Source organism: Corvus cornix, chromosome 1 (genome assembly GCF_000738735.6).
Source record: "Corvus cornix cornix isolate S_Up_H32 chromosome 1, ASM73873v5, whole genome shotgun sequence".
Taxonomy (NCBI): domain Eukaryota; kingdom Metazoa; phylum Chordata; class Aves; order Passeriformes; family Corvidae; genus Corvus; species Corvus cornix.
In genome coordinates, this window is record NC_046332.1 from 111679916 (window position 1) to 111706823 (window position 26908).

At 40.8% G+C, this 26908-nt stretch overlaps 1 protein-coding gene across 1 annotated transcript in view; it reads right to left on the minus strand.

Moving 5' to 3' along the window:
• Positions 1–253: 253 nt before the first annotated feature.
• Positions 254–26908, minus strand: part of LOC104686235 (amine oxidase [flavin-containing] B-like) — a 53385-nt gene continuing 26730 nt past the window's right edge. The window contains exons 4-16 of the mRNA XM_039552469.1: positions 21002–21106; positions 20209–20300; positions 16851–16992; positions 15436–15585; positions 14631–14790; positions 13790–13886; positions 12986–13039; positions 8860–8917; positions 7853–7950; positions 6677–6788; positions 5027–5089; positions 4456–4611; positions 254–1778 (exon numbers count right to left, since the gene is read on the minus strand). Coding sequence (XP_039408403.1) covers positions 4462–4611; positions 5027–5089; positions 6677–6788; positions 7853–7950; positions 8860–8917; positions 12986–13039; positions 13790–13886; positions 14631–14790; positions 15436–15585; positions 16851–16992; positions 20209–20300; positions 21002–21106 — 1281 coding nt within the window. The 3' untranslated portion in view covers positions 254–1778; positions 4456–4461. The remainder of the gene's footprint in view (positions 1779–4455; positions 4612–5026; positions 5090–6676; positions 6789–7852; positions 7951–8859; positions 8918–12985; positions 13040–13789; positions 13887–14630; positions 14791–15435; positions 15586–16850; positions 16993–20208; positions 20301–21001; positions 21107–26908) is intronic.

A 26908-nucleotide genomic window follows, 5' to 3' on the forward strand; every position in this document is an offset into this window, starting at 1 on the left:
TGATTTTTTTTTAATTGTGTATTGGAGGGGTTGACTGGGATTTTTTGCACTGTTTCGGGAGGTTGCTTGAGTGGTTTTGTGTTATATTTTCTTTTATCCTCTCCTTTTCTTTACAGAGCTTTCTTTACTAAGAAAAGCTGAAGTTATCTCACAGGTTTCAGTATGAAATACAAAATGCTCTGTCAGTTAAGTAATACCACTACAACCAAGTCAAAAGGGGCTTCCACGAAAGAAAAACCTCAAACAACACATGTGACATGACAATATTTATTGATTCTAATTAAGGTTAAAAAAATTTCACAGCTGTCAGATAAAAATATCTGCAGAGCCTATTGAAAAGGGAGCTGAAGAAGGAAACCAAGGGAGACAGTCACCACAGAGGCACTTTAGAAAATGCTACGGTTATAAAAGGCACAAATTCATCACACACACAGCATATATATTCCTGCAAAGTGAAGTCACTCTTTTTTTTTTTCCCAAAACACAGAGGCAGGCACCACTGAGCACTGACCTGCACATGAGCACAGCAGACACGCTATAAGCGGCAGTCTATGACAACGCCTAAACGAATTCACTGGAGAGACACTTGGAAAGCAAGGCTGCTTTGGCTGTCTCATTTTTACAACCTGTTCTTCAACAGAAGGAAGATCAAGGTGATCTTAAGGTGGTGGAGATGGGAGAGGGAATGTTAGTTCATTTGAACACAGGTCAGGTTTATTTGTGAGCATTTGTAATCTGTGATTTGACGGGGTTTGCTTCTTGCCCAAGTGGCAGATCTGCAACTTAATCTTGACTCCCTAGTACTTCTGGGGGTCATACAATTCCTTCTTCCTCAAAAATATTTCTTTTTCATGTCTCAAAAAAGGGGAAAAATCTTAAAATTTCTGCACATCTGTAAAGCCTACTTCAGTGAAACAACAGTCCCACTGTGGACACAGAAAGATTTCTTTAAGCCCCATAGCTTCTTGTCCAGGCCATGGGTTCCAGTGATGGATAATGCTCAGACATGTACTTAATTACTTGATTAATGTCTTCATATTGAGAGCAGATGTGCTATTTGGAATCAAGATCTGCACCGGGTAAAAAAATGCACAAATTAAAGGGAAGACAAGGGGGCTGCCTCAGGTTGTTCACATCCTTGTTATTGTTGAGTAGTTTACACAATTAGATTTCAAGTACTTTGGTTAACACAGATTTTTATGCCATGACCTGTCATTCCTTGCAATGTACGGTGGCTATCAGGACAGAGTATAAGAAAGTAAATCTCTTTTTTTTTTTTTTTGTAAACTCTTAAGAGCATTACAAAATATGCATGGTAACACAGTTCAGTTCGTAAGAGACAAATACAATTATTTCCATAGTTGTTCCTATAGTACATTTTACAAAGCTGGTAAACTGGTGGAACTTTCATGATAGCAGTTGTCTCATCAAGTGTGTTAATAAATTGAGAATACAGCACGACTGGTTATCCATTAAAACAGACTTCATTCCTCTCTTCAAAGGGTTAGCATGAATTTTAGTTTCAAAAACATAAGCCAGTGCTAACAGTTCCCTCTACCCATAGGGAAGCAGCTTGATTCTCTACCTACATTTGTCAATTCACTCATCCTGCTGGCATCCACGCACACAAGGTGCCATGTATTCCTTTTGTGTTGAAAATGTTGAGAAAACAGCAGCAAATCCTTTTTTTAATCCCATAGTGGTGGTAAGGTCCACAGCACAATCATAGCAAGACACGGCTTTAAAGACAAAGAGAGCTTTCCTAAAGCTTTGGCAGTCTGAAAGGAAGAACACAGAGACTTTAGAGTGCTAATACAGATGTTACAATTCAGATCTCCCAGCTCCAACCAGACTTGATTAGAAAATTTCAGGGAATCCAAATTTAATTTGACATTCCAAGTCTCACCTACTTCAGTTGTGGCAGAATAAGATGAGAAATGCTTTGTGGGATTGCTTTATTTTTTTTTCCATTTTTTTTTTTTCACTTTGAAATGAAGAATATAGAAGGTTTGTAAGTATAGAAACTTTTCAATATTTTTTTAATTGGTCAATCTCATGAAAAGGTTAGGTTATAAATCAGTTCAGTTCTAACTACCTAATTTCTGGTTTTGATTGGAATTTCTGCCCCTGTGGCACACAGCAAGATCTTGTTAAATGGGGAAAAACTTCTGCCAGATTCAGGAGTAAAGAAGAGAGAAATACATTTTGGATGTGAATAAAACTGATTTATCCTCATTAATTTCATGAATCTGCTCCTCTTTAGAGAATGTGGAGTATTTCTAGGGCAGAAGCAGGACCCGAATTCCAAATAGTTCTGGCAGAAAAATCATCTGCAAATGCAGTAGTTCTTTATATGTAAAGTATGTATTCACTGTCTAGCACTTACAAATATTGGGGCCAAGACTTTAAAAATGTCTTCCCAAATTTAGGTTCCTGTGTTTATTTCTGGCCTGAGAATTGTGTGAGTTGCAAAAACTCTGAACTTCCCATTCAGCTTTCAGTTCCTAATTCATTTAGTAAATAAATCACAGGGACAGAAAGCCATGTAGAAGCTCTCTGCAGTAGGCAAATGTCCCAGCAAATTAGAGCTCGATGTGATACAACGAGAGAGGCCATATGTACACTGCTGCACTCTTCTTCTGCCTTAAAGATCTTTATGCCTGAAAAGTTCCCCCATGCATTTTAAAAGGCTGTTATGAGGATATTCATTTGTGATAAAATCCAAGCTGCTGCTACAAGATGATGTTTAACTGGCACATCAAGTTAAAAAGAACAAAACCTAAGGGCCGGAAAGCGAGGTGCTGCTCACAAATATTACAGCTTTCCAAGCAGTTTGGTAAATTTCCATGGGACTATTTGGAGAACAAAGTACTGCTCTACACAAGCAAGATCAGATGCTAGCCAAAAAAGTCTGCCTGAGACTGGTGATACAGTTCCTCCACCTTCTGCTCGCACCAGTTGCTGGATTTATTATTATACTTCCTTCCATGGCTCTTTACTGCAATCCATTTTTTTTACATATAAATTGGTACTCAGTGAAGGGAGAAGTGCAGCAAACAGACTCTGAAAAATTCCAGACATCTCCAGCTTCATGTGCACCAGATCTTGTTCTCAGCCATACCTATGTCTTCCTGTTTTGTCTTGTGCACAGGTAACACAGCAGAAATATCTAGAACAAGGTACCAACAGGCTGACAAGTAGGCACTGAGATCTTGGTGAGTGGATTTTCTTTTTACTTCCCCCCCACCCCTGCATCCTGCCTTCTTTATATCTTCTTTTTCTCCACTGTTTGAACAGCACTAACCTGTGAAGGGCAGAAGCACTTGCATGTGACTCTCCTATCCACGGCTGTCTTTGAGCTCACTATCATTTACATCATTAGTTACCAAAAGTGTATAATCAGTACAACACAGCACAGCAGGCAGAAGTGAAGTGCTAATCCCATGAATATGGTTGTTAGGAGAGACCAAAGCTCTGGATCAGCAAATCTGTGCTCAGCATGAAGCAAGAGTTTGGGCGCAGATAAGTTGGTGGGTTTTGTTGGTGGTTTTTTTAGTTTTTTGTTTGTTTTGGGGGGGTTTTGTCTTGGTTTTGGGGTTTTTTTTTGGGGGGGTGGGGTTTTTGTTTGTTTGGGTTTTTTGTTGTTATTGGGTGGGGGGTGCTGTTGTTGTTGTTGTTGTTATATTTTGCTTGTTTAATGCTAACACTACATTTTCAAGCCCATTTTGCCCTACCAGGCAAGAGACAGCCTCAAGGCACCCACAGGGACAGACTGGACTGGACCACATGAGCTCTGCTGTGCCAGGCAGTCACGAACACAGCTGGGGAGCCTGAAATCAACCACACTGCCAAACACAGCAAAATATTGTCCTTTAACTCACTGTAGGACACATAAGCCACTGGAAATGCCAGCATCCTATGGCTGTACTTGCATAGTTCAGGTGGATAAATTCAGCCTGACTTGTCCCTTAGATGCTCCCTGGGCTCTGGACATCTGGGTAAAAAATAAAAATACTAACAGTTTTTTACCAGTAATTTGCATGAACTATTTAATTATCCTGTAAGTTGTGGATTTCTTTTCTCAGTCTACCACACAGAAAGGCAGAAATCCTTTGTTTACAGCTAGAGATTTTGTTGTACAATACAAATAGGGCCTGTGGAGACTTGGAGTTCAGGGTCTGGTACAGATGTAAGAGTAAAACCAACTAGAAACCTCAAGGTGATAACACCTGATACCTCAGAAATTCAACAACCAGACAGTTACTGCTAGAAATAGGCCTGGACTCTAGGGGCTCTTTTTCAATATGGGTCCCCTTTCTATATCCCTTCCCTCCAACCTATTTCTCTACTGTTTTCACCTCTTCCTCAGATTTTGGAGACAGGAAAGTACATGACAAAAGAAAACCTCTGAATAAAAAAAGAAAATCCCTCAGTTGGGAGGCTTTGAGTTGGCACCTTTTTTCAGTTTCGAAGTCCCTTTTTGTAGGCAAATAACCCAGCTGCAGCCACAGAGGCGAAGAAAGTGGAAAATCCAATCAGCTTTAGCAGTCCTGGCACAGATGGCAAGTTCCTCTCCCAGAAGGTTGTAGTGATGGGCAAAGCTGGCACATCCTGTGGGGAGAGCATCCATTATCCACAGAACATCTCCACTGTGAGAGGCAGGATATAAATGGAGAGATTCTTGCAGCAGGAACAGAACTGGGTTGAAGCAGTTATATCTTATCAAGAAGCAGTATATCCAGATTTTCTCTCAGTTAAAGGGAAGAACACACACATGGAAAGGATTCACAGCCCAGTTAAAAAGTGCAGCTCTTTCCAATCCTGCCTTACAGACTTGTCAGATGGGTGCCCTCTCTGAGTTTCTATCCTCTTCCTTTTTTAGGGAAGGGCAATTTTGGTGAGTAAGGGAAAGTTTATTGTGGCTTTGATTTAGTGAACTTATATAAAAACAGCCAACAAAATTTTATCTCATCAGCAAAACAGCAGGAAAAAAAACCCAATCCATTTTATCTACATAAATACTTACAACTGATTCAGGTTCTGGCTTCCAAATTTCACTGTCTGGGATTTTCCTCATAGCAAACAGTATCTGAAAATAAGTAACACTCTCAATAAGTGCAATTGATTCTTCAGAATGGAAAAAAAAAATCTGGCTTTAATTCTTGTTTATAAACGGCGTGATGACTGAGTGCATAAATCAAAATGTATTCAAATTTTAGAAGAAAACTCAACCTTTTACGACGCATTTCTGGAGGCTTGATATTAATAAGACACTCCTCCTACTGGAACATAGAAACAGTAACAGAAAAATCTCTTTATGCTTAGTCCATGCAGGATATTGGAATTTGGCCAGTCCCACGGGAACAAGGTAATGTGATTATGACTAAGAGCTAAGCAGACACTCATGGCACAGTGAGGCATGAAGACACCAGCTACAAGGAGTCGCTTGTTTTGCAAATTTTTATCATGATGTAGGAAGAGGAACAGCATCCTGGGAGTGATGACAGACCACTACTTCCAGACAAAGAAAAGCAAAACTAAAATGAAAACTTTCTCAATGGGAAAGTTACCAATTTAAAGTATCAAAGCTAGCAGAGATCAGAAGGACAGCAAAGGCTATTTGAAGTGATAGTCAGGGAAGATAGCAAGATTAGCTTCTTCTACAGTGAAATAAAATGGAAATGGTTATATTAATGTTTTTCCTATTCCAGGCACTTGTAGATTTAAGATTTAATATCTTTTACAATGGGCTTTTACTGTAGACAAGATTCATGGACCCTGTCAACCCCTCAATGCAGAAGAGTGAGAAGCACTAAATTTTCAACACATTTTCCTCTCTTAAGTAAATGAGGAAAGGAAAACATCAAAATTTTTACCAGTCAAGTGCACTTATCAGCTCTTCTGCTGACGCCTATGGAGGCTCTGCTGTAATGTCCTTAAATTAGAGAGGTCATGAGGCACTGCCTCTGGAGCCTTTCAGGAGCAGTTCAGGTATAACTTTCCCAAATGACAATTTAGGAACAGTTAATCCCTGTTTCTAGGGGCAGGGGTATGGGCTAGATGAACTCTCCACATCCCTTCCAGGACCATTTGTGTTCCATGACTGTAGCTTTTAGCCACAAGGTTCCCTTCACCTCAGAAAACAAAAACTAAATTTCTTTTGCTGTTCCCTAAACTGTAATGTTCCTGAAAATACTTGGGGAATTGGCATTTTCTCAGAAGAAAAATATCTAAGTCCTTGTTTAGTGACTTTATGTTAAGGCTGTCTCGATGGAATAGCACTGCATTGGAAACACCGAGGAAGGGAGTGGCTTGGTGTGCAGAGCTGCAGGACTGAGCTGTTCCCATGCTCTAACAGCCAGGATCATTCAGTGTGATGATTAACACATTTGGGAGAAAAATTACTAGGGGAGAATTTGGCATTTCTGCAAAAGAAGAAAGAATTTAATCCTAGAAACAAGGGGAGAGTTTGACAAAATAGCCAGAGCCCTTCCTAACATTCCAGATCTAAGGGCAGAACCTTTATCCTTTTTGAAGTCTGCCCCCTTTGCAGGGATTTGCATCAAGATGCAGAACACCCAAAGTTGTCAATACTCGGTTTTTATTTCCCCTCCAACCACAAGATCTTTCATTTTCCACAGGACATTTGACAGTGCCCCCTGAGCATCTTCTGTACCTCTCTGGCTGCTCTTTCTCCAGCCTGGACAGCCCCCTCCATGTATCCACTCCACTCTGTGGCTGTCTCTGTGCCAGCAAAATAGATCCTGCCAACAGGTTGCCGAATTATCCTGGAAGGGACCAAGCAAAAAGTCACGTCAGTGTCAGGAAAGAACTGAAATAGTTGGGTTAATGTTGGAATAAAGTGTTTTAAATGACAGCAGGAACTTGAAGATAATTGCACTGGGTGAGTGGAGCTGGAGGAGGAGTCTGGGTTGCATTTAACTTACTACAGTGAACACACATTTTCTAAATGTTTACACTGTTCATAGGTGAAAAGGACTAGTTTGAGATGAGACTTACACTACCTCACAATTCCAGCCTGTGGCATAAATACCAATGCCAGGCATTACTGGCACAGTGTAGTATTCTGAAATTGCTCCATAATATTTGAAGCAATAAGTAAATAAACAAAAAGCATTGTTTAAACTCTATTTTTTGTCAGAATCTGCAATAATTATCATTTTAATTACTTTAAATACTAAGGCCTCCGTAAGCTCTTTGTTACAACTGCTTTATTGCCCTAAGTTACTTTTAAATTGTAAGAACTTAAGCTTCAAAAGTAGGGCTATTCCAGCACATTAAAACCTGTGTATCTAAATCCAGTCACAAGTCTGAAGTAAATCTTTCCCTTCTCAGTAAATCTTATTTTCATGCAAAAACTGAAGTGGGAGAGGACTGTATACAATGGCACACTGTATTAGGCTTTCACTGCTAAAAAGAAGGAATGGTCCAAAGAAATCTCTCATTACTATCAATGTTGGCAAGAATTAACTCTGTCAGTATTTTTAAAACATCACCTAAAGATGTGCTTGAAATGGTTACACTGATCTCAAATACCCAAAGCCTGTTTTGTAAGCAGACTGTGAAAGCTTCCCAGCTCCCTTCCCAGAACCTACTCAGCTGTACTCACCAAATAACAGGAGTGGATAAAAGGCCCTAATGATACTGTACTCATCCATCATAAAGCCCAATGGAGACAAGTGGAAGGTTGTATTGTCTGTTTAAAACATCCCCCAGTGATCTTAAAGGTGTAAAGCGAACAGTGACAGAGGATTTATGACCCTTTCTGAGGATATTTATTAACTTGGTCTTATCTTACCACTCCAAAGCCCACTATAAATAGGCACTGTACCTTCCATACTGAGTCATTACGCCTGGTGGGAAGTAGGCTGTGTAGCAGCCCCCAGAATACTGCTCTTCACACCAGTTCTTCTCTTCATAATGCACTGGCTGTAAAACAGAGATTAATTCACTCAAGGAAAGGACAGAGTCTCGAGGAAGTTAATAACAGAACTGAGGAGAGAGCAGAGAAGAACAGCTTATCATTTGTTGCATGTCAACGTGTGACAAAATGAGCACATTTAACAAGTCTCTTAATGCAACACAAACCCAACACAATAAGCCCTAATTTTTTAAAAATAGGAATACACTGTCTAAAAAACTGGTTAATCTGGCCATTGTAGAACACAATCCCCTTAATCTGTCAACATTAATTTATGCTTTGTGCACAAATTTATGCTTTGAGCCATGTAAAGCAAAATTAACCTCTGGTGTATACAGCTGTAATACTTGTAATGTGTACATTGGGTACAAACATACACTGTTAAAAGTGCAAAGTGTGGCACTTGTATGGCTCTGTGTTGAAAATCATGTGTTCTCCAGATTGGTGTCTACAATTTTTAACCTTGTAAAATTGTCCTTAGAAGTATAAGCAGTGTTAGTCCCATAATCTAAGTGTGAGATCACACCAACCCTAACAGTCATTTACCTTTACAGGGAAGAGAAGGCAAGGGGAAGGCAAAAGAAAAACAACCCAACATGTGCAGCGGTGGATCTTAACAACCAGTAAGAGAGAAGATACAGGATGGACAGAGGGGGAAAGCAAGCCTGTCACGTGTGACAGCAGCTGAGCTTTAGGGTGGCAAGCACCGAAAATTCCACCCATGGAGCTGGACAAGAACATACTAACAACATCTTTTAATGTTTCATTAATGTTCATAAAGCTTGTTCTTATCCTCACTGTCAAATCCAGCCCAAGACTTGCCATAATCTTCTCTCCATTCCTCTACCGAGGGCAGCAAGTGCTCCCATAGCAGGTACCTTTTCCAAAGGTATCTTTTCCAGAGATTTTGTGCTTACATGTAAAGCTTCCTCTGATCCCAGAACCTTTGCATAGAGCTCACATAGCCTCATCTTCCTGCAAGAGAAAAGCAACAGAAGACTTCAGTGTGGGGAAGAGAAAAAAAACCACCTCTAATTTACTCTACTTCCACGAGAACAAGTATTGTACCTGCTTGAATTTGAGGTTCCAGCTTCTTGGGATCTATCCTAATTCATCACCCTCTGGATCACTAGAAACAACCCAAGCTCCTGTGCTGCATAAATGCTGGTTTTCCAGCAGTTTCACAAGCTGTTCCCTTAAGATAACTCTAGCAGCCCAAACCCCAAAATTATCCAAATGTTCTCCAGGCTGTCAGGAAAGAAAGTAGTAAGGTAATGCACTTTTTTGTCTTGGCACATAGTCTAACTTAAGGTTTGCTCCTACTAAGATGCAGGTCTCGATATACTGTGGCTATGAGGGAATCAGTACTTTATTTCTGCATATATAAAATTTCCTCCTGTTTTAGTTTATGAGTCTACAAATCATTGAATATAGTTCATTCTGTAGCAAATCCCAAGTGCAATTAAGTTTGTTCCTACAAGCCCTTGGGTCTTACTCTTAGCCACGCTGCACCAATTCCCAAAAGCAAGAAGATCAGGATGAAATAACAATTATGAAAAAAACCCCTGCAAACACAGCTCTGGAAAGACATTTACTTCTGGAAGCAAATCCAGTGCTCCACAGAAAGCCATGCTGGGCACAGAAATACAGGAGTCCCAGCTCTGTAACTCTGAGGACTACACTTTCAGCTATGAAAGCACGTGAGGAAGCCACACATAATTGCTGTAAGAAGCAACCCAGCTCTACAGGAGCCCAGGTATACCCATGAGCAGCTGAACTCAAAGAATGCTATGGAAAGGGGATGAGGAGAAATAGGATGACTTGAAGGCCCTTGAAGGTGTCCTCACATTCAGGTTGGAGCTTGAGCAAGAAAGTGAAGGTTGCTACAGCTCAGGAAGAGCCATGGCCCTGGTGTGGATTTGCTGCTGGCAGGTGTCAAGCCAAGCAGCAGCAGCGGGGAGGAAACAGCCCCTTCCCTTTGCCCTGGGGCAGAGGACAATGGTCAGCCTGCTCCAGAAGCAGTGACTGGCCAGGAAGGCTCAGAGAGCTTCAGGACCTACGTATGAACATTCCTCTGCTGTCAGGGGTGACACAAATCCAGCAACAGCCATAAAGAAAAGGGTGATTTCCCAATTTCTCCGTAAGTGAGGTGAGCACTGTGCCCTGCAGACCACGAGCACCTACCCAGTGTCTGAACAGAACAAAGCCATTCCAACAGCAGGATTCAGCCAAGCCTCTGCTGAGGTCTGCCCACCACCTCTCACAAACACCATTGGCCCCGGCTCTCAGGGCAGGTCAGAAACACCACAGGGCGCCACAGGAAAGGGAGTTATCACCTTGGGACCCATCTGCTTCTGCTCCTCTCAGCACCATGGCAGGGATGAGAAGGACCCCTCTAGACCTGCCTGTGCCCTGCCTTTTTTCCACAATGACTTGCAGACCCTCCAGGGAGCCTGGAAATGGCATACCAGTGGCAGGTAGATACTGTCACTTGTGGCCAACTGCAGGGCTCCACGAAGGTGCAAGTTCACAGCTGTGTGCTGAGCACATTGCCAATATAGATTAGTTAGTTTAAGAGAGCTGTGCAAAGGAAAATATTAAGCTTCAGGTCAAGGGCATCTTCAGACTGTTAAGAAGTGTCGACATTGGAAGGAATTATTCACCGGTAATAGGGTATTATTTGACAAGAAAAACAAAACCCAAATGAGCAAACAAAAGCAAAACCAAAAGTTTCTAAAAGATTGAATTGTAGCAACAGAAATCAATCACTGAGGTCATCACCCCTAATAAGAGCAATCTTTGCATCTGTGCTGGTCTCTCTGCAAGATCTACACTTTTTGTCCTAGAGCAGTTTAAATAAATTTGTTTTAATGGACTTGTAGTTAATGCTAACATGGAACATACAGAATATACAGTGAGTAAAATATGGCATATGCAGTGAGTAAAATCCTTCTTGGCTTTGGGCTCAGCTGTGAAATTGCTATAAGCACTAAATAAGAGGAATGTTATGCCCAGAGCTACCAAGGTAGGGTCCTGTTGAGTCACACTGTGTCCAGTGTGGAAGAAGTGCACATGCAGACACTCAGCTCTTTTCCTGGTCTCTTACTCCACAGCAGTGTGTGATGCCATGGCCTTCACTGCACAGCTCTGAAAGGCAGGGCACAATCTCACTATTGGCACCTGGCCTGGGAAGACCAGCTGGAAGGCAGCAGTGATTTTTATTCCCTTCAGTCTGGCTTAGCTGTAAAAAGATTTCCATCCTCTCCCACAACTTCCAAGTCATGATTTAGGATATCTGCCACAGACTCTACATCCTACTCTTCATATCCAAGGATTACCAAAACCCTTACCCTGTCCTCAGCACAAGCTCAGCTTGTGTTGGTAGGTGAGCACAGCAAGATACACCCTCTGCAGGGAGTCACAAGAAGTTGTGCTCAAAGAGATCCCTCCCTGCAACAGCACAGCCCCCATCTAAATTATACAAACTTGCTGCACCCTGAGCGTACACTGGGAGAAGGGCTGTGTTCGTGTTCTGCCTTCTCCTGGACCTCAAATTCCACTGGAAGGAGACTTGTGCTCTTGGGGAGGACAGGAGCTGCAGTGCAAGCCCAGAAGGTTCCTGCCTTTTCTGGCTGTGGCCAAGACTACGGGAGCCAGAAGCACCCCTGCACCAGGGTACAGCCAGCAGGTACAAACCTGGGCATATTTCATAACTATTCTTTACCAAAGCAAAGTCCTAGTCTAGGGTTTATTCCTCAAAAGACAAGAGTTCAAAATTCAACAGAGTCAGATAATTGTGCCAGTGCTTTTAGTGCCCAGGGAAAAGGACGGTGCCTTGCAAACAGCCAGGACAGACCCTAATTTCATAGAAAGAAAAGCTGTTCTCAAAGACTGCAAATGCTCAGTTGTATCAAGGATATTCACACAATGTAAGACACCATTTGGTGTTTAGGATGACTCAAAATGCTGAGCACACTGGGTTTCAGAACTCCTGCATGACTTTTATCATCTGGCACCTGCTGGACCTCTATCTCAAAGCCTCAGTGCTTGTCCATTCCTGCCAAAATTAAAAGGGCTCTGTGGTACCAGGCTGTCATTTGAAAAGACTGGGACATAAACAGTTCCATTTAGAACCATTATCCACAGACTGCCAGACTATTTGAGATGACTACATCTTCTCTAGTTAGACCAGCTATTACTGTAAAAATATTTACTTGGGCACCGTATTCCTTTTATCACAGTTTAAAATCAAATGTATTTTCTCCCTGTCAAACCAAGGTTTTCCTCATAGTCCACACTTTCTAGTTGCAGGTTTGATTTGATCAGATACAGTGAACCAGCGTGATGGAAAATAAAAAATCATTACTTTATAAATTCTATTTTAGTAATATACCAAAGAGCACTACTCTATGCAGAGATTTGTTTCAAGAAGACAGTAAAATGACGTCCATCTGTGCCTGAAGGGCATTTTTTTCCCCACACTGAGGGTGCAGAGATGGAGGCAGCTTTCTGATCCCTTCGTGATGCTGAAGCTTGCTCATGGCAGCTACAGATTAAAGTTGCACTAAGTTACAGACTTCCCTCCAGGGTGAACAGAAAATAAAGATAAAATCAAACACAGAGGCCAAGCCTTTCCCTTCTGACTAGCTCTCCAAGAGCTCAGGGCACCTGCAGAAAGCCAGGGAGGCAGCAATGGGGGGCAGGTCCTTGGCCCTTTCCAGCAGAATGTCTACACTATTTTCATATTCAGCAGCTTAGAGCTGCTCTTTAGCAAGAGTCACATAAACAAAGCAGCCCTGAGGGAAAATAAGAACCAGGACCAGAGAGTTTCCAAAGGGATACCACATCTGCCACCAGGTTGTGAGAATTCTGTGGGGCCTTCATCCAAAACCAAGACATCTTCCTGCTTAAAGTGACATGTCTACCTATTGGCACAAGGTTACAGACAACTTCTTTCAAATCAGGGCATTTCTTTCCTGCTCTGGTCATTTATAAGAAAATTTTGACTTGAATTTCACACAGATCTCCAGGGTTTGTACTTACCTTTCTTCTTTCGTGAGACCCGTCAGTCTTCTGCACTTTCGAGCAAGAATGAAGCTGTAAGACCACAAACAATTTACTCCCATTATGCTGCTACATGTCCTGCATTATTTAAAATGCCAGTAACTTATGATGAGATGCCGTGATTCACAGTAATAGCTTTAGGGTCTCTAATAAAAATATCCATTTCACCTCTCTGCATAATGCTCTACCTGCTGCTTGCAGGACTCATTTAGAAAGGAACCACTCTGAAATTCATGTTAGAATATTTGCATGAGCTGTTTCCCAATTACTTTAATTTTATACAGCCTTGGGTGCAGGCATATAGCAATGACGTGAAGCCTGGGATTGAGCTGGAAATTATTTTTTAATAAAACTTCTAAGAGTGATCGTACTCTCTGATTGCTAAAAAAAACCCAGAACAAAATAAAACTTAATTCTAGAAAACAAATTTTCATTTAAAGAAGTGGAATACTTGGGAGAAAACTTTTCATTTCTGCTACCACCCTCTTTTCTCTTCTCTTCTCTTTCCTTTCTTTTTCTCCAAGTTTGTACTTTGCCACACAAAAAGGCAAAAGATAACAGTGATAAAAATTAGAAAGAGAGAATTTCATTTTTTAAATTAGCAATAAAATCATAGAGGAAAATTTTGAAGTCAAACAAACATAGAGCATCACCATACACTGAGAAACTCAACCTTTAATTATTTTAAAGTATCTCCTTTCAAAAGTATCAGGTTTTCCATTTTAATTGTTGCCTCTAAGACAAAATAAAAAGCATTAACTAGACACTTTCTTTGTCCCTTACCCTATTATGGCAGGAAAGCTGCCATCAGGCTTAGTGTCATCAAGTGTCAGACCAATTGCAGCATCCTCATCTTCAATGATCATGGTACCACAATACCCTGGTAAGAACAAGGTGGAAAAGCAGTCATGATCCATGTATCAAAACACAGGAGTTTCCAAGAAGTTGTGAAATATTCAGTCACCTCCTGCTGATCCATCCCAAAAACAATAGCCAGAACATGACAGGATCCAAACCCTTAAGTTCATTAACAGAGATGGGGGTGGATGACATTTGTGGGCAAACAGATGTGGGCTCATATAGCCAAGAATGAGAAGTGGGTGTTACTACATTGCAGTTCACCTTGGATTCAGTAAATTCCAAGAGAGAGCTGAGGAGTCATGATGGAAGCATTCAGCACGTAAGAGGAACCCAGGATGACTAGCCCAGCTGGGGATGTTTGTGTGAAGACACCTTCAATTACTGCTGCCCAGTCCATCCAGAAAGCAGAACTTTTGCAGACATTTCCATCCCACATCACCTGCACCTTTACATCCCCATACAAGTGAGACTCATCTCACACCCAGGTGGCACTCAAGGAGAGGACAACAGAGAACAACCAAGGCAATAAGCAACAGGCATGAATTCTCCCTTCATGACTACGCTCTTTTCTTATTCCCTCATCCACCCTCTCCTCCCAACCAATCTCTCAAGCTTCTCTCACAGGGGAAGGCAAAAATGGCATAGAAGCACATGAAGTCTCCTGCTAAGGTTTAGCATCCTGTGAACAAAGAGTCTGCTCTGTTGCCATGTACTCTCTTCCCTCTTTCTGTCACTACTATTCCTTTCAATTAAAATGCAATACCCTTCTTCCTCCAGAAAGTTTCCTTGTAGTACACGATGCACTTGATGACTGAGCCCATGGGGATTCTGTTGATGAGCTGGTTTCTCATTGGGGGTAAAGGTGGGTTGAAATGAATCTTCAAACCAAGAGCTGGGGGAATGGCACTGATCACGTATTTGCCCTGGAAAAGAAATTATCCGTAAGCCAAATACATTCTCCCCTACTTCAGCCTAAGTATACTGCTGAAATGGCCTTGGCAGACATCTGGGGAGGCTGCAGGGTGTATCTTGTGAAGCAATTTTGGCATTTAGCAGAAGAATTGCAAAACTAAATCCTCACAAAATCCTGCTCATTAAACAACAAACAAGCGTTACATAAATAGCCATCTGTTCAAATGATGGGCAGCTGCCCTTTCCCCTGGTGTATAAAAGAAATCACTGTGCTCTAAGAGTCCACTGGTCTCCCTTCCATCTGGACTGCCCTGTTACAACTTGGAAGCAAAGTCTGCAGGTTTTTTCACTCAAAGTTTATTGCTAAGTTACATTTTACACCTTACAATTATCCTCTAATTCAGAAGGTAACTGAACACAAAGAAGAGATTCCAGCAAAGGAAAAGTTTGATTACACGCTTTGCTTTTAGGCATCACTTTAAGGCTCCTACATTGCAGTTACTTCAGGACAATGAGAACATGTGACTGTTTGCCATGGTCACTTCAATCTCTGCTGCACTTTTGTACAGGATTTTGGAGAAGTCAAAAAGGAAAAGCTAAAAGTTGTGTAGCCACCCATCCCACCATTAATGACTTCTTACTGGACGTGCCATTACCTCGTATAACTCATGGTCTAGGGTTTCCACGATGACACCGTCCCCCGACTGGTCGATGCGCACGACCGGCTTCCTCAGCCTCACCCGCCCCCCCAGGCGCTCCATGATCTTCTCACTGATCTGCCCAGAGCCCCCAACAAACTTCCTCTCCTGAAACACAAAAACAACAGCTCAGCAGAGCAGTGCTTGCGGAGCGTGCATCAGGACCAGCATTTCTCTTGGCATTCAAAACAAACCCCCTTCTTCCATCGTTATCAGAACATTTTTGGGAATTTTGGCAGTCTCACCTGGAAATGGACCCATTTTACTTTCTCCTTCTGTGAGCTTCTCAAATACTTCCCCTATTTGCCCACCATTTGAACTCTAGTCAAAACTAAAAGTAATAGTAACCTCATAAGAAAATCCCTTCTCCAAATGTGATCTCCAGAAAGATTTCACAGGCCTTGTGAATCAGCAGGACTTCTGAAAAGTGCTTAAACTTTCAAACCTTTCTCTGAGTTCACTCATCCCTGCAGAGCTCTGTCTATCAGAAGTAGGAAACCTGATCTTCATAATAAATAACAAGGTGTAAGAAGTAACATAGTTCACATCAAAAATGTCTGCTGCAGTACATAATCCAACCCAACTTAAACTCAAATCATCTCTAACATAGTACAGAATTCAAATAATATTTAATTGTATTTAACTTAAATTACCTACAGTAATTGCTTATCTATGCATATTTATGCATTTTAATATGGTTAATGGATTTGCATTTTTATTTATGATTAAATAATTAGCATTTCTAAAAATATACCCATCTCTAATACAATTAGTGAAATTTGCACTTCTCAAGTAGAAGACCATTAAGGGAGTCTTTACTTTCTTCAATGCAGAAGCAGCTCTAATATACCAGATTGCAAACATTTCAGAACAATACCATATTTGAGCAGAGGTGTTCATTTTCTTGAGACTGATTTTAAAATTTTAATGGTGTTAATGCTTGGAAATGTGCATCTTAGGAACCCAGCTCTGGATTACATTTTCAGTATTAACTCACAGCTGACATTGTCATCTCCATTAAGTGATTCTGCAGTGCTAAGGATGGCTTCAGCCTTGTGACAGAAATAAGCATAAGTAAAATTTTCTCTTTTCAAAGTGGATAAGCAAAGCACGTGTTCAATCTGTATCCAAAAGAAAGCCAGATACAAATCTACTGATCCCTGGGGGCAATGCCTTCAGCATGGGAGCAGATTTCAACACTAGTTTGGCAAGATCCAGATTAAAGACTAAATGAATAAAGCTAGTTATCAGCATGCTACTGGATCAAAAGTCATGGATGTCTCAGTTGGCCCTCTGAACTAAAATAAACCAGCAAAAGAATGAAGTTAAAGCAGGGCATGCCAAGAGCTGCAGGAGGTGATGGCTGACAGTACCTGTCCCCCGTTGGTCGTTGAGAATATCCTCGCTGTGCCCCCACACTGCTTCACATACCACAAAAACCAGAGGGCAGAGATCTCGTGGGGTTCAGAGGTGACATCCACATTCACAAACAGAGTTGCAAAACTCTTGGCAGCTCTGCAACAAAGACAAGAAAGTTAGCTAATTTAAAAACAGAATAACGCTGACAGGATTGTTCTTGAGTAGGCAGGAGGCTCTCTTTGGCAACCTTTTCTTTCATGGTGCGGGCAAAGGATTCCTTAATTTCAGCTGAAGTAAGGAATTATCAACTGCTTTTATGCAACATTTTTCAAGTAATCCTGAAAAAAAATATTAATGAAACACTCCTGTATTCCACAAAAATTAGGGCATTGGGAGACACAAAAGCCCAAGATTATATCACTTTATGCTATTAATGCAAAGTTAGCTTGTCATCCTAGCCTCAGGATTAAGGAGAGCAAGCCCTCCTGTCTTCACTGGACTCCAAAACCACCCTGTACCCAGTTCCTGGGTTACAAACCAGATATGCATCTCTGTCTGCCCCTGCTGAGTGCCTGTCCCCTCAAGAATACAGCATAGAGATTATTCAACACCTGTCACAAAAAAAAGTTAGGGGTCTTTTCTAAGCTAATTATCTAAAATCTATGGATTAGTCAGCATCCATTCACTGCCCAATCCTCTGCTCAGGGAGAGTTTTGCAGCTGGAACACAAGGAAAGAAATGTAAGTCAGAAGCCATAGCAGAAGAGCCAGCATTCATGCCAGAGTCTGTCAAGAAAAAGGAAAGGAAAGGAAAGGACAGGATACTTTTGGTAGCTCAACTCAGTAATTTAAACAGTGCCCTGGTATCCAGTGGCAATGAACACAGAAGCAGAAAATTGAAAAGGGATCACTGCTTCATGTCCTGTAACCTGTGCTTTCATAGCAGCTCTACTGTAAATTACTGTATAAGCCTGTACAAGGTTTTGTGGTACACTAAAACAGAGTTAATTAAGGCTCAGGGAAATATTCCTCCTGCTAAAAGTAAATACTTCCCTCTGCCTTCATTCTGAGGAGGAATTTAAAGAGACATGGACAGGACCAGGAGGTGCTCAGTTTAAGTGCACTGTAACAGATAGGGATGAAGATTCTATAGATACTTCATATGCAAGACATCAAAGACAGTACAGAATCCACTTCTGGTTGCTTCTTTATATTTTTCAGTCTTCAAACTTTCAAAAAAAAAAAAAAAGTAACTCTAACATGCTATTTCAAAGAGCTCTAGATCTACATAGAGAAAGGCATCTTCTTTCTTGTCTAAAAATGCAAAGTCCCACTCAAGTACAAAGCTGATCCATTTTCTGAAAATATTTTGAGAATTTTTTTGTAAGTTTTTCATCGGTATAAATACATACTGTAAAATATGATCAACTCTCTAAGAGATTTTGCCTAATATACATGTATTTATTAACATTTTATAAGCATATGCTATTAGAAGGTGGTTACATTCTACTGGTTTCTGCCACCTTCTCCCATTGCTTTTCAGTTCCTGATGCTTTATCTAGATATGGCAGTATGATTTCAACCAAGAGCACTCAGGATATTTCCAGCACACAGTTCTAGCCAAAAGCAAACCTGTACAGCCTGTTGGATAAGAGGAAACAGTAGAAGATTGCCCTTCTGGATCATTACCTTCCTGGGTGGGAAGTTTCTGCAGTATGTTACCTAAATCTTGAACAAACCAAGCAAATCAAGCCGAGATGCACATATAAAATCTGAAAAGCATCTTCCAAGTTATACCAATATTCAGGTAAAATGTCAAGTCCTATTCTATCAGAGTTGGAAAAAAACGTGACTGTAGTCACATGAGCTATTGGAGATTGAGTGACCACTGGTGTGTGGTGTTTTGGTCACTTGGACAGCTCCTCACCCTGTCCGAGGCTCAGACAGCCAGCACAGCTGTCTGCACACATTTCCATCTGGTTTTACTGAATATGGACCACGGTGCAAATGAGAAAGGCTTTCCATATGCTTCTGTGCCATTGTCACTCTCGTTAAAGCAAAACTATGAACCAGAAGATTCCAAGTTTTTGGACAAGAGGCTGTTGTCCATTAACAATCTTAGAACTATAGAATGGTGAAAGACCTTAACATGTCCTTTATCACTTCCAGTTCCAACCTCCCTGTCATGGGCAGAGATACCTTCCACTAGACCAGGTGGCTTCAAAGCTCCATCCAGCCTGCCCTTGAACACTTCCAGGGATGGGCCATCCACAGCTTCTCTGGGCAACCTTTGCCAGTGCCTCACCACCCTTGAGGTAAAAAAGCTATTCCTATTATTTAATCCAACCCTTCCCTCTTTCAGTGTAAAGCCATTCCCCCTTATCCTATTCCTAATGTCCTTGTTCACAGTCCCTCTCCAGCTCTTTTGTAGCCCCTTTAGGCACTGGAAGGTGCTCTAAAGCCTCCCTGTAGCCATCTCTTCTCCAGGCTGAAAAAACCCCAGCTCTTTCATCCTGTCTTCATAGCAGAGGTGCTCCAGCCCTTGGATCATCTTTGTGGCCTCCTCTGGACTCACTCCAACAGGCTCAACACAAACAGCAAAGGCCATGCTGCTCTCTAGAGACTGCCTGAAGCCATAAAAATGACCCATAAAAATGTCAATGACAGCACCAGCTTTAGTGGGCACTAACAGGCTTCTTCACCAAGCTCCAGCTCGTGGCAGCCACGTGTCAGGTGCTCAGCAATTCTGAAGAGGTTGCAGGAGAAATCAATCTGCTCTACAGCAACCAGGATTAATGGGCGCTGGTTTTTTCCCCCTTCAAGGAGAAGAAAAACAATCAAACTGCTGTTGAATGGCAAGTAAAGAAAAATTACTTTGATGTATACATAAAAACAGGACACATTTTCAGTTTCCCTGGGTGGTACATAGTGCAACAGCTAAACAATAAAATGATGAGTGCTAAAGTGATTTAGTGTTACTGCAAGACAAATGTTATCTTTATAGCACTTTGGTCAAATCAGCTAGTCCAGCACAGAATAAATGTGTATTGTTCCATCAAGAGTTTGATTCAAAAACCTGCTGTAACCATAACATTTTTCTCTTAAAGGCTAAAATACAGTAAAGAGCAGGAAGTAACCTTTCACTAAAATATTTTCCTTTATTTTAGTCTAAAAAGTTAGGGGAATATAAGAGAATCTACTGAGTGTGCTGACAAGTGTCATGGTCCATTATGACAGGACTTTCTCATCCCTTTTCTTTAAAAGGGCTGTATTTTAGTGACAGTTATATCTGTTTGAAAAGCAGTAATGCTTATTTGGAACCCTAAAGTATATAAATATAAGCCATTATATTTCATATTAAAAAGTTTCTTACTTTGTCCAGCATATTTTATCTATGAAATCTTGCATAGTCATTTTGTCCCATTCTTCTGCACGTGGAGCCTTCCATGGAGCTTCATTGGGAATCTAAGGAGACATGAAGAAAAGCATTTATCAGCAAGTGAATGAGTGACCAAGAAATACAAATAATCTTGTCTTTAAATGCTAATTCAGCCTGCAAATCTCTGGCAGGTAACACAGTGAGCTTAATAGAGAATGCTTTTGGGGGAGGGGGGTTGTTTGTTAGCTTGTTTTAGCATTCTTCTTTTTTTTTAAGATTGAAAAAATAGAGAAGTAGTTTAGAGTTAAGGACTGTCTCTAAGTTATTCCATATCTCTCACATTTATTGATACAAGAGCAACCCCTTCTCAAATTTTGTAGCTCATTCAATGGAAAACTGGTCACAAACTAGAACAGACAAGTTGAATTTGAGGGTAGAAAAGAGCAAATGTTTGTGGTCTGCAAGCCTCTTAAAATATTACCTACCAAATCATCAGGAAAAGTGCTAAAAAAACTAAGGCATAAATCTTGACATTCCCATAAACAGAAAAATGAAGGGATGAGTGCAGACAGCCTCAGCAGCACAGGACTCAGAAGAGCTTGCCAGGATGCCACTCGCAGATGTGGCTCTGGCCATCAGTGTGTACCAAAATGTGTGGCTGCTCTTGCCAGCAGTGGGTTTGTTCAAGCCAGAGCAGCTTTACCTGTCTGCATCCTAATCCCTTCCCTCTGCCCCTCATGAAGCCAAGCTCAGCTGAGACAGTCAGCTGCAATGCCTCATGCCATACCTCCTTTCCCATTTCATCCATGGTCCTCCACAGGTTGTTGTAGTCCAGGTAGGCCAATGGATTCCACATAGGAGGGAATGGCCCTTTAAAGGGGTAAGATTTACCCTGCAAGATGAAAACAACCCAAAAACATCATTAAAAACCCCTAAAGACGACCATAATCACAGCTTCCATGTGTGGGAAGCTGCACCAAAAGGTTAAGTGTTCAAAAAAAGCACAGATTTAATCAATCCATGTGACAGTTTCTGACAGGTCGTGGCTGTGTGTGCAGGACACAGGACAAGAGGCAACAGGGACAAGCTGAAACACAGGAGGTTCCTTCTGAACATCGGGAAATGCTTTTTCACTGTGAGGGCACCTGAGCGTGGGCACTGATTGTCCAGAGAAGTTGTGGAGTCTTCCATCCTCAGAGACACTCAAAGGTTACCTGAACATGATCCTGGGAAACCAGCTCTAGGTGGTTATTCTCTCATTCCTGTTGTTCTGCATGTGCAATTCAGGTGTCATACACAGCTGAATTAGCAAGTCAGATGTGCAGAACTGATACTTTACCTTCAAAGCTTTACATTTGGCACTTATGGGCAACCAAACTAACACCCTGCAGTAGAGTCACTAAGATCAAACCAAAACAATGAGATGAAACAGCATTGTTTGAGTTGAAAAATTGGTTATTCACTACTGAAGATATATATATATATATAAAACTTTTTTTCCTCCTAATTGTTCATGAAAAGACTGAACTGTTAATTGCATTTAGCAGTTTGGGGTTTTTTTCTTTCAAAGTCAGACAAGAGTAGTTGTGGTAAGCTTTATTATAAACTAAATCACAGCTCAGAGATCTTCCTGGGGGGAAAAAATATGTTTCAACTTACCCGCCCTGCAGAAACTGTAGCATTTACTAATTAGACTTATTCTTTCAGCCCAACACCACTAGCTGTAAATTACAGTGGGACAGGGTGACCAATACCAATGTCCTAATTACATCATTACATACTTAAAAGTCAGATTTTTTGTATCTCTATCTCCACTACTAGATGTTCAAAAATTCTAGCTTAATTAAGAGTGGAAGACAATCGGTCATTTGCAGATCTATTTTATTTACATGGGTATTCCCTGGCTACTGTATGGACAGCAGCCTAATATCTTTAAAAATTCACAAAGAAAGGCTCATTACCATTATGCGGATACTTGTTTTTTCACAGTGCATTCTGGAGTCCATAAGATAGAAAAATAACAAAGGCTATATTGCATGCCACAGCTGATTTTTCAAAATTTGTATTAAATTATGTATTTAAGCATGCATTGCCTGAGCATGAATGTCGAACAGTAGAAGTACTAACTTTTAATAGATTCTTGATGTAGTGCCACACCAATACATCACTAAAAGAAGTATTTACACTGGCTTAACAAAATCATACTGCACCAAGATTTAATATTTATAACCAGGCAACAAAAACAACACTGTGTCTTTTTAAAGAAAGTATCCAAAGACAACTTACTCAAGAAATGTCAGGCCTGATTTGATTTAGCCTCTTTATTAATACTGTGAAAGAAGGGACAGAGGGCACATTATTCAAATCTGCAGGTGTCTGCAAGCACCAGAAGAGACAATAAAAGGGCACAAAGGGATCCTGCAAGACTCAAAACTTGGTCTGGAAATAACAAAATGAGATATATAACCTTGAAAAGAGCTTTGAGGACTTTTAATTCAAAGAGAAAGTTACTCAGAAATCAGTAAGGAAAAAAATCAAACCTATGAATAAGAGAAAATTAGTTTACAAAACTCCCAAACAGGTTAGAGGAAGTGAAGAAGAAACTGGTTTTTCACCTACTCTTTATGTACAGAAGACTCTAATGGAATCCTTGTCAAAAACACCAAGGCAGTGAAAGTTAGGAAGAAAGCAAAATGGAGAGGAAAGGATTTAATTCTTCGGTAAATGAACAAGAAGTAGCTACAAGACAACAATTTAACTCCACAGTGCTTTTGAGGATAAATTGTGGTTTTTACAATACCAAAACAAAATTTTTAGAAGTTTTCAATCAGAAGTTCTGTCACAGCCAGAGTAGATCTCCAGTCATTTTATGTGCCAGAGGTACCAAGGTTGAAAACCTAGCACTTCCAGTTTGAGGATGGACATTATGGCACATGTTTACCCAGAAAATGGAAGGTTGTCTTTTTTTTTTCGTTCTGCATGAAACAGAAGTGCATTTCTACATCTTTTGTGCTCAACCATATGAAAATATTGGAATCAGAAAACAAAACCTGAAATTAGGAAAACACACCCCTGTAGATGGAGATGAACGGCTCAAGTTTGCTTCATCAGAGGCATTTGGTCCCAGCATGAACATTTGGGTATTATTATGGAATCTCTTAACATGGAATCAATTTATACTGGGGCACATATCAATTCACACCTGGCTGCCAAAGGGCTGTGTGAGAAGAGCAAAACCTCTCAGACCAAATGCTTTCCTGTCCCAGGTGATAACACCTGAACCATGTAGGAAATTACCTTTCAGATATTTGGGGCACATTAAAATTCCATAACTGGCTCTAGGGCCTCAAGAAGTCAGTTTTACTGTACTTTCTTCTGAACTCTGGAGCCTTCACTAGTATCAGCACCATGTAAGTATTCCAAAGCCAGAGCTTATCAGTTTGGTTTCAAGTACTACTGCTATTTCCCAAATTTAGGTTTACGAAACAAGCACACTGCTGTGCTCAAGAAAACCAGGACAGCACCAGAATAAGTTATTCTAATTATTGATTTTGTTCTGAGCTTCCTGCTCTGCCAGAGGCAACCCTAACCCAGTTATCCCCTCTGAGTTAACTGAAGTCTTATGAATTCCCAGAGGTGCTTCCTCATGAGTGCACAGCTGAGAGACACACAAACCATATTTCTGTTTTACTGTTCTTCTATTTCACTGCATTTGAACTGCCGAAAGGAAAATCTTGGGTACGTCTCTTGTGTAGGAATCTGGGGCGGTAAGTCTCACAAAGAACAAGAACAAACTTCTACCTGAAAAAAATAAAAACAGTCATCAAAGTTGGTGAGTTTCCTGTGAAAGTTACTTTCAAGAGCCCCTAAGCCATCTCCTACGGCCTGATCCTTATTTCTTGCACAAACAAAACTCCAGGAGCTGTCAATCAGAATTTTGTTTGAGAAGAGACTGCCAGACATGGCTCTACACAGAAACAAAAACAGCAGCAGCAAAGAGAGACTACAGATGGCTCTAAGTAGTCACCAACAAACCAAAACATTTCAGCTTTACTGGTGCTGAATTTGCATTTTTGCAAACACAAAAACCTTTTTGATATTTAGACAAAATTTGCTTATTTGCTGGGAATAGTATTCTCTGTGCCTCCTGGTGGTGTGTGAACTCTAAAGAATAACAAGGCACTTGCCTGCCCCAAGATGCATGAAACATTCCCTTTCCAAATATTTTTATACCTAAATCAGAGCTGTATAAAACCACCAACAATAACCACTCCTTCCAATCATTTGACATGGTATTTCAACACCAGTTCTATGATGCTCAGAAGTGTTTCTTATCCTTTTAAAATTTATATATATACAATTTTGGGAATGGTTTCATGAAGCTACTTGCAATGCTTCAAAAAACACAACAGCAGCATCAGCACTTGCAGGTCTACCTGCCACTGTGTGGATCACTTGCTGCTCACAAAGCCTGTTGCTGCAGTGGGGGCTAAAGCTCGCTGAAGAAGCTGAAACTCAAGGGAGGAAACTCGTGCAACCCAGCTATCCCAGGAATAAACCAGCAGGGAAATGAGAAATCCAGTGTTTGTCACAAACTTTACAATTCCTGAGAGATTTTTCTCAGCCATCTGTTCCACGTCAACCAACATTTGGCTGCGTTACGATGGACCCGCGTAAGTCGTGCAGAAATAAGCTTTCTTTATACATCAGGTCTATTTCAGGTCAAGTAGCTGATAGAAGAAATGTGCTATTACAGGGAAAAAAAACCCCACAACATGACAAGTGAATATCAGTAGCCCCTTGAATATCAGCCCCAGCACTCAGGAGGGCACAGGGACCAGGTCTCACGCACTTTCTCCTGTGAGGGTGACAGTGAGTGACTACTTAGCTGAGAAAGGACTGCTAGGAAATATCAGGATCTCAATGCAAAGCGGGATTCTCAGGAGAAAACCTGCTTTTTCAGGCCCAGGACAACTTCATGCTCCCCTAAACATTATGTACACAGGTAGTGCCACAGTGAGATGCAGTACTGTGAACTGAAGCCCCTGGTGACAATGATCCATGCATTTTTCATAGCACAGGATAAACATCTTATAAATAAAGTCAGCTCTCATTGGAAGATACGAGAAGGCATGCATTCCCTGCATCCCTGAACAAGCACAAATATTCCCTCAGCTAAACCATCCAAACCTTGGACTAACTGATGCTCACTTCACCAAGACTGTCACTCTGCATGTTAATTCACAGCCACACAGGTTTATTGGCACGTAGTGCCCTCTGCTGATTCACAGCACTGGTATGTCACACACACCCTGTTCTCTCAGCTTAAAATCCCAGTAATGTCATTCATACAAAGCTCAGGAACCGTAAGACCACAAGCTGTGACAAGGAAAATCAAAACCAGAAAAGCATCACTTCAGGCTGCAACTCTGTACCTGTCTCAGATGCTGTTTCTCATCTGATGCCTTGTGGAAAAGTATCACTTTGGTTTTGTTTTTTTGTGGCTGTTTTTTGGGGTTTTTGGCAGCTGTGTGTGTTTGTTCATTGTTTTTGGGGGGTTTTTTGTTTGGTTGATAGAGGTTTTTTTGTTTTTAATTTATAACATCTAACAAGACATTTTTGAGACTAAGCCTCTTGTATAATCACAATTCTCAATTAAAAAATGGCAAGTAGCTGGACCAAAATGAGAGATTATACAATCTACTTCAAATCTGTAACAGTGCTGAGCTTCCTTGAAACTCCCTTCATTGCAAAACTGTTCAGTATCTCAAACACTCAGCTGGTGACTATACTGACAGATACTCTAAAGGTAAGAAGATCTATATGTTAGAAAATATAAATGCAAAAAAAAAAAAAGCATAACTGATGCTGCAAAGCTACAACATTAAGACCTGCCAAAATGTCCTCCAAATATCTTTCAATATTTAATTTGATTTCATCAGCTGTGCATGCCAACACATCTTGGGAATTTCATTACGAAAACTAATTCCCTTTTGAGTGTTGCACAGCCAGACATGGTGGCTTGAAATGTGCATTCTGATAAGGAAAAGAGCGAATTGGGAACAATTTGTTTCTGTTGTATTATGGAAATAAAGTCCATCTTCACTCTGCCACACCAGTCATGCAATCTGTTAAATACTTGTCATGCTTGAAAAAAAAGGAGAATGAGAGAAACACGACTGAAGAGATTTAGAAAGTAAAATTGAGGATCTTGAGAATCTGCTCCGAATTTAAAAGCTATATAACTATTTGTTCCAATCAGCTGTGAAAATAATTAACCAAGTGTCCTTCCTGCTAGAATGAGATTTTTTTTTTTCAGACACCAAGAAACACCTTTAGAAAAAGCCTTAAGGTATCTTATGAAGCACAGATTCATAGGGACTTTGTTTCTAAATACTCTGATACTGGCCCTGCATGTGGCTTTCAACACCTGAATTAAATCAGTCAACGAAGTGGATAAAAGCAGTTGAAAACTTGTCAGTATTTCTAGAGCAAGTCTTAAGAAAAATCTTCCTTCCCTTCTACAAAGCAGATAAATGGGGCATAAATAAGTGAAAACAAAAGAAAAGTGGAGCTTCATTTGGAAGAAAGCCTTTAAAAGAGCATCTGCCCACAGTATAACTGAGTAGGCACACTGTCCCACAACTAGAACACTGGGTTTAAGTAGAACATGACTTTGGGGTCACTAAAAATA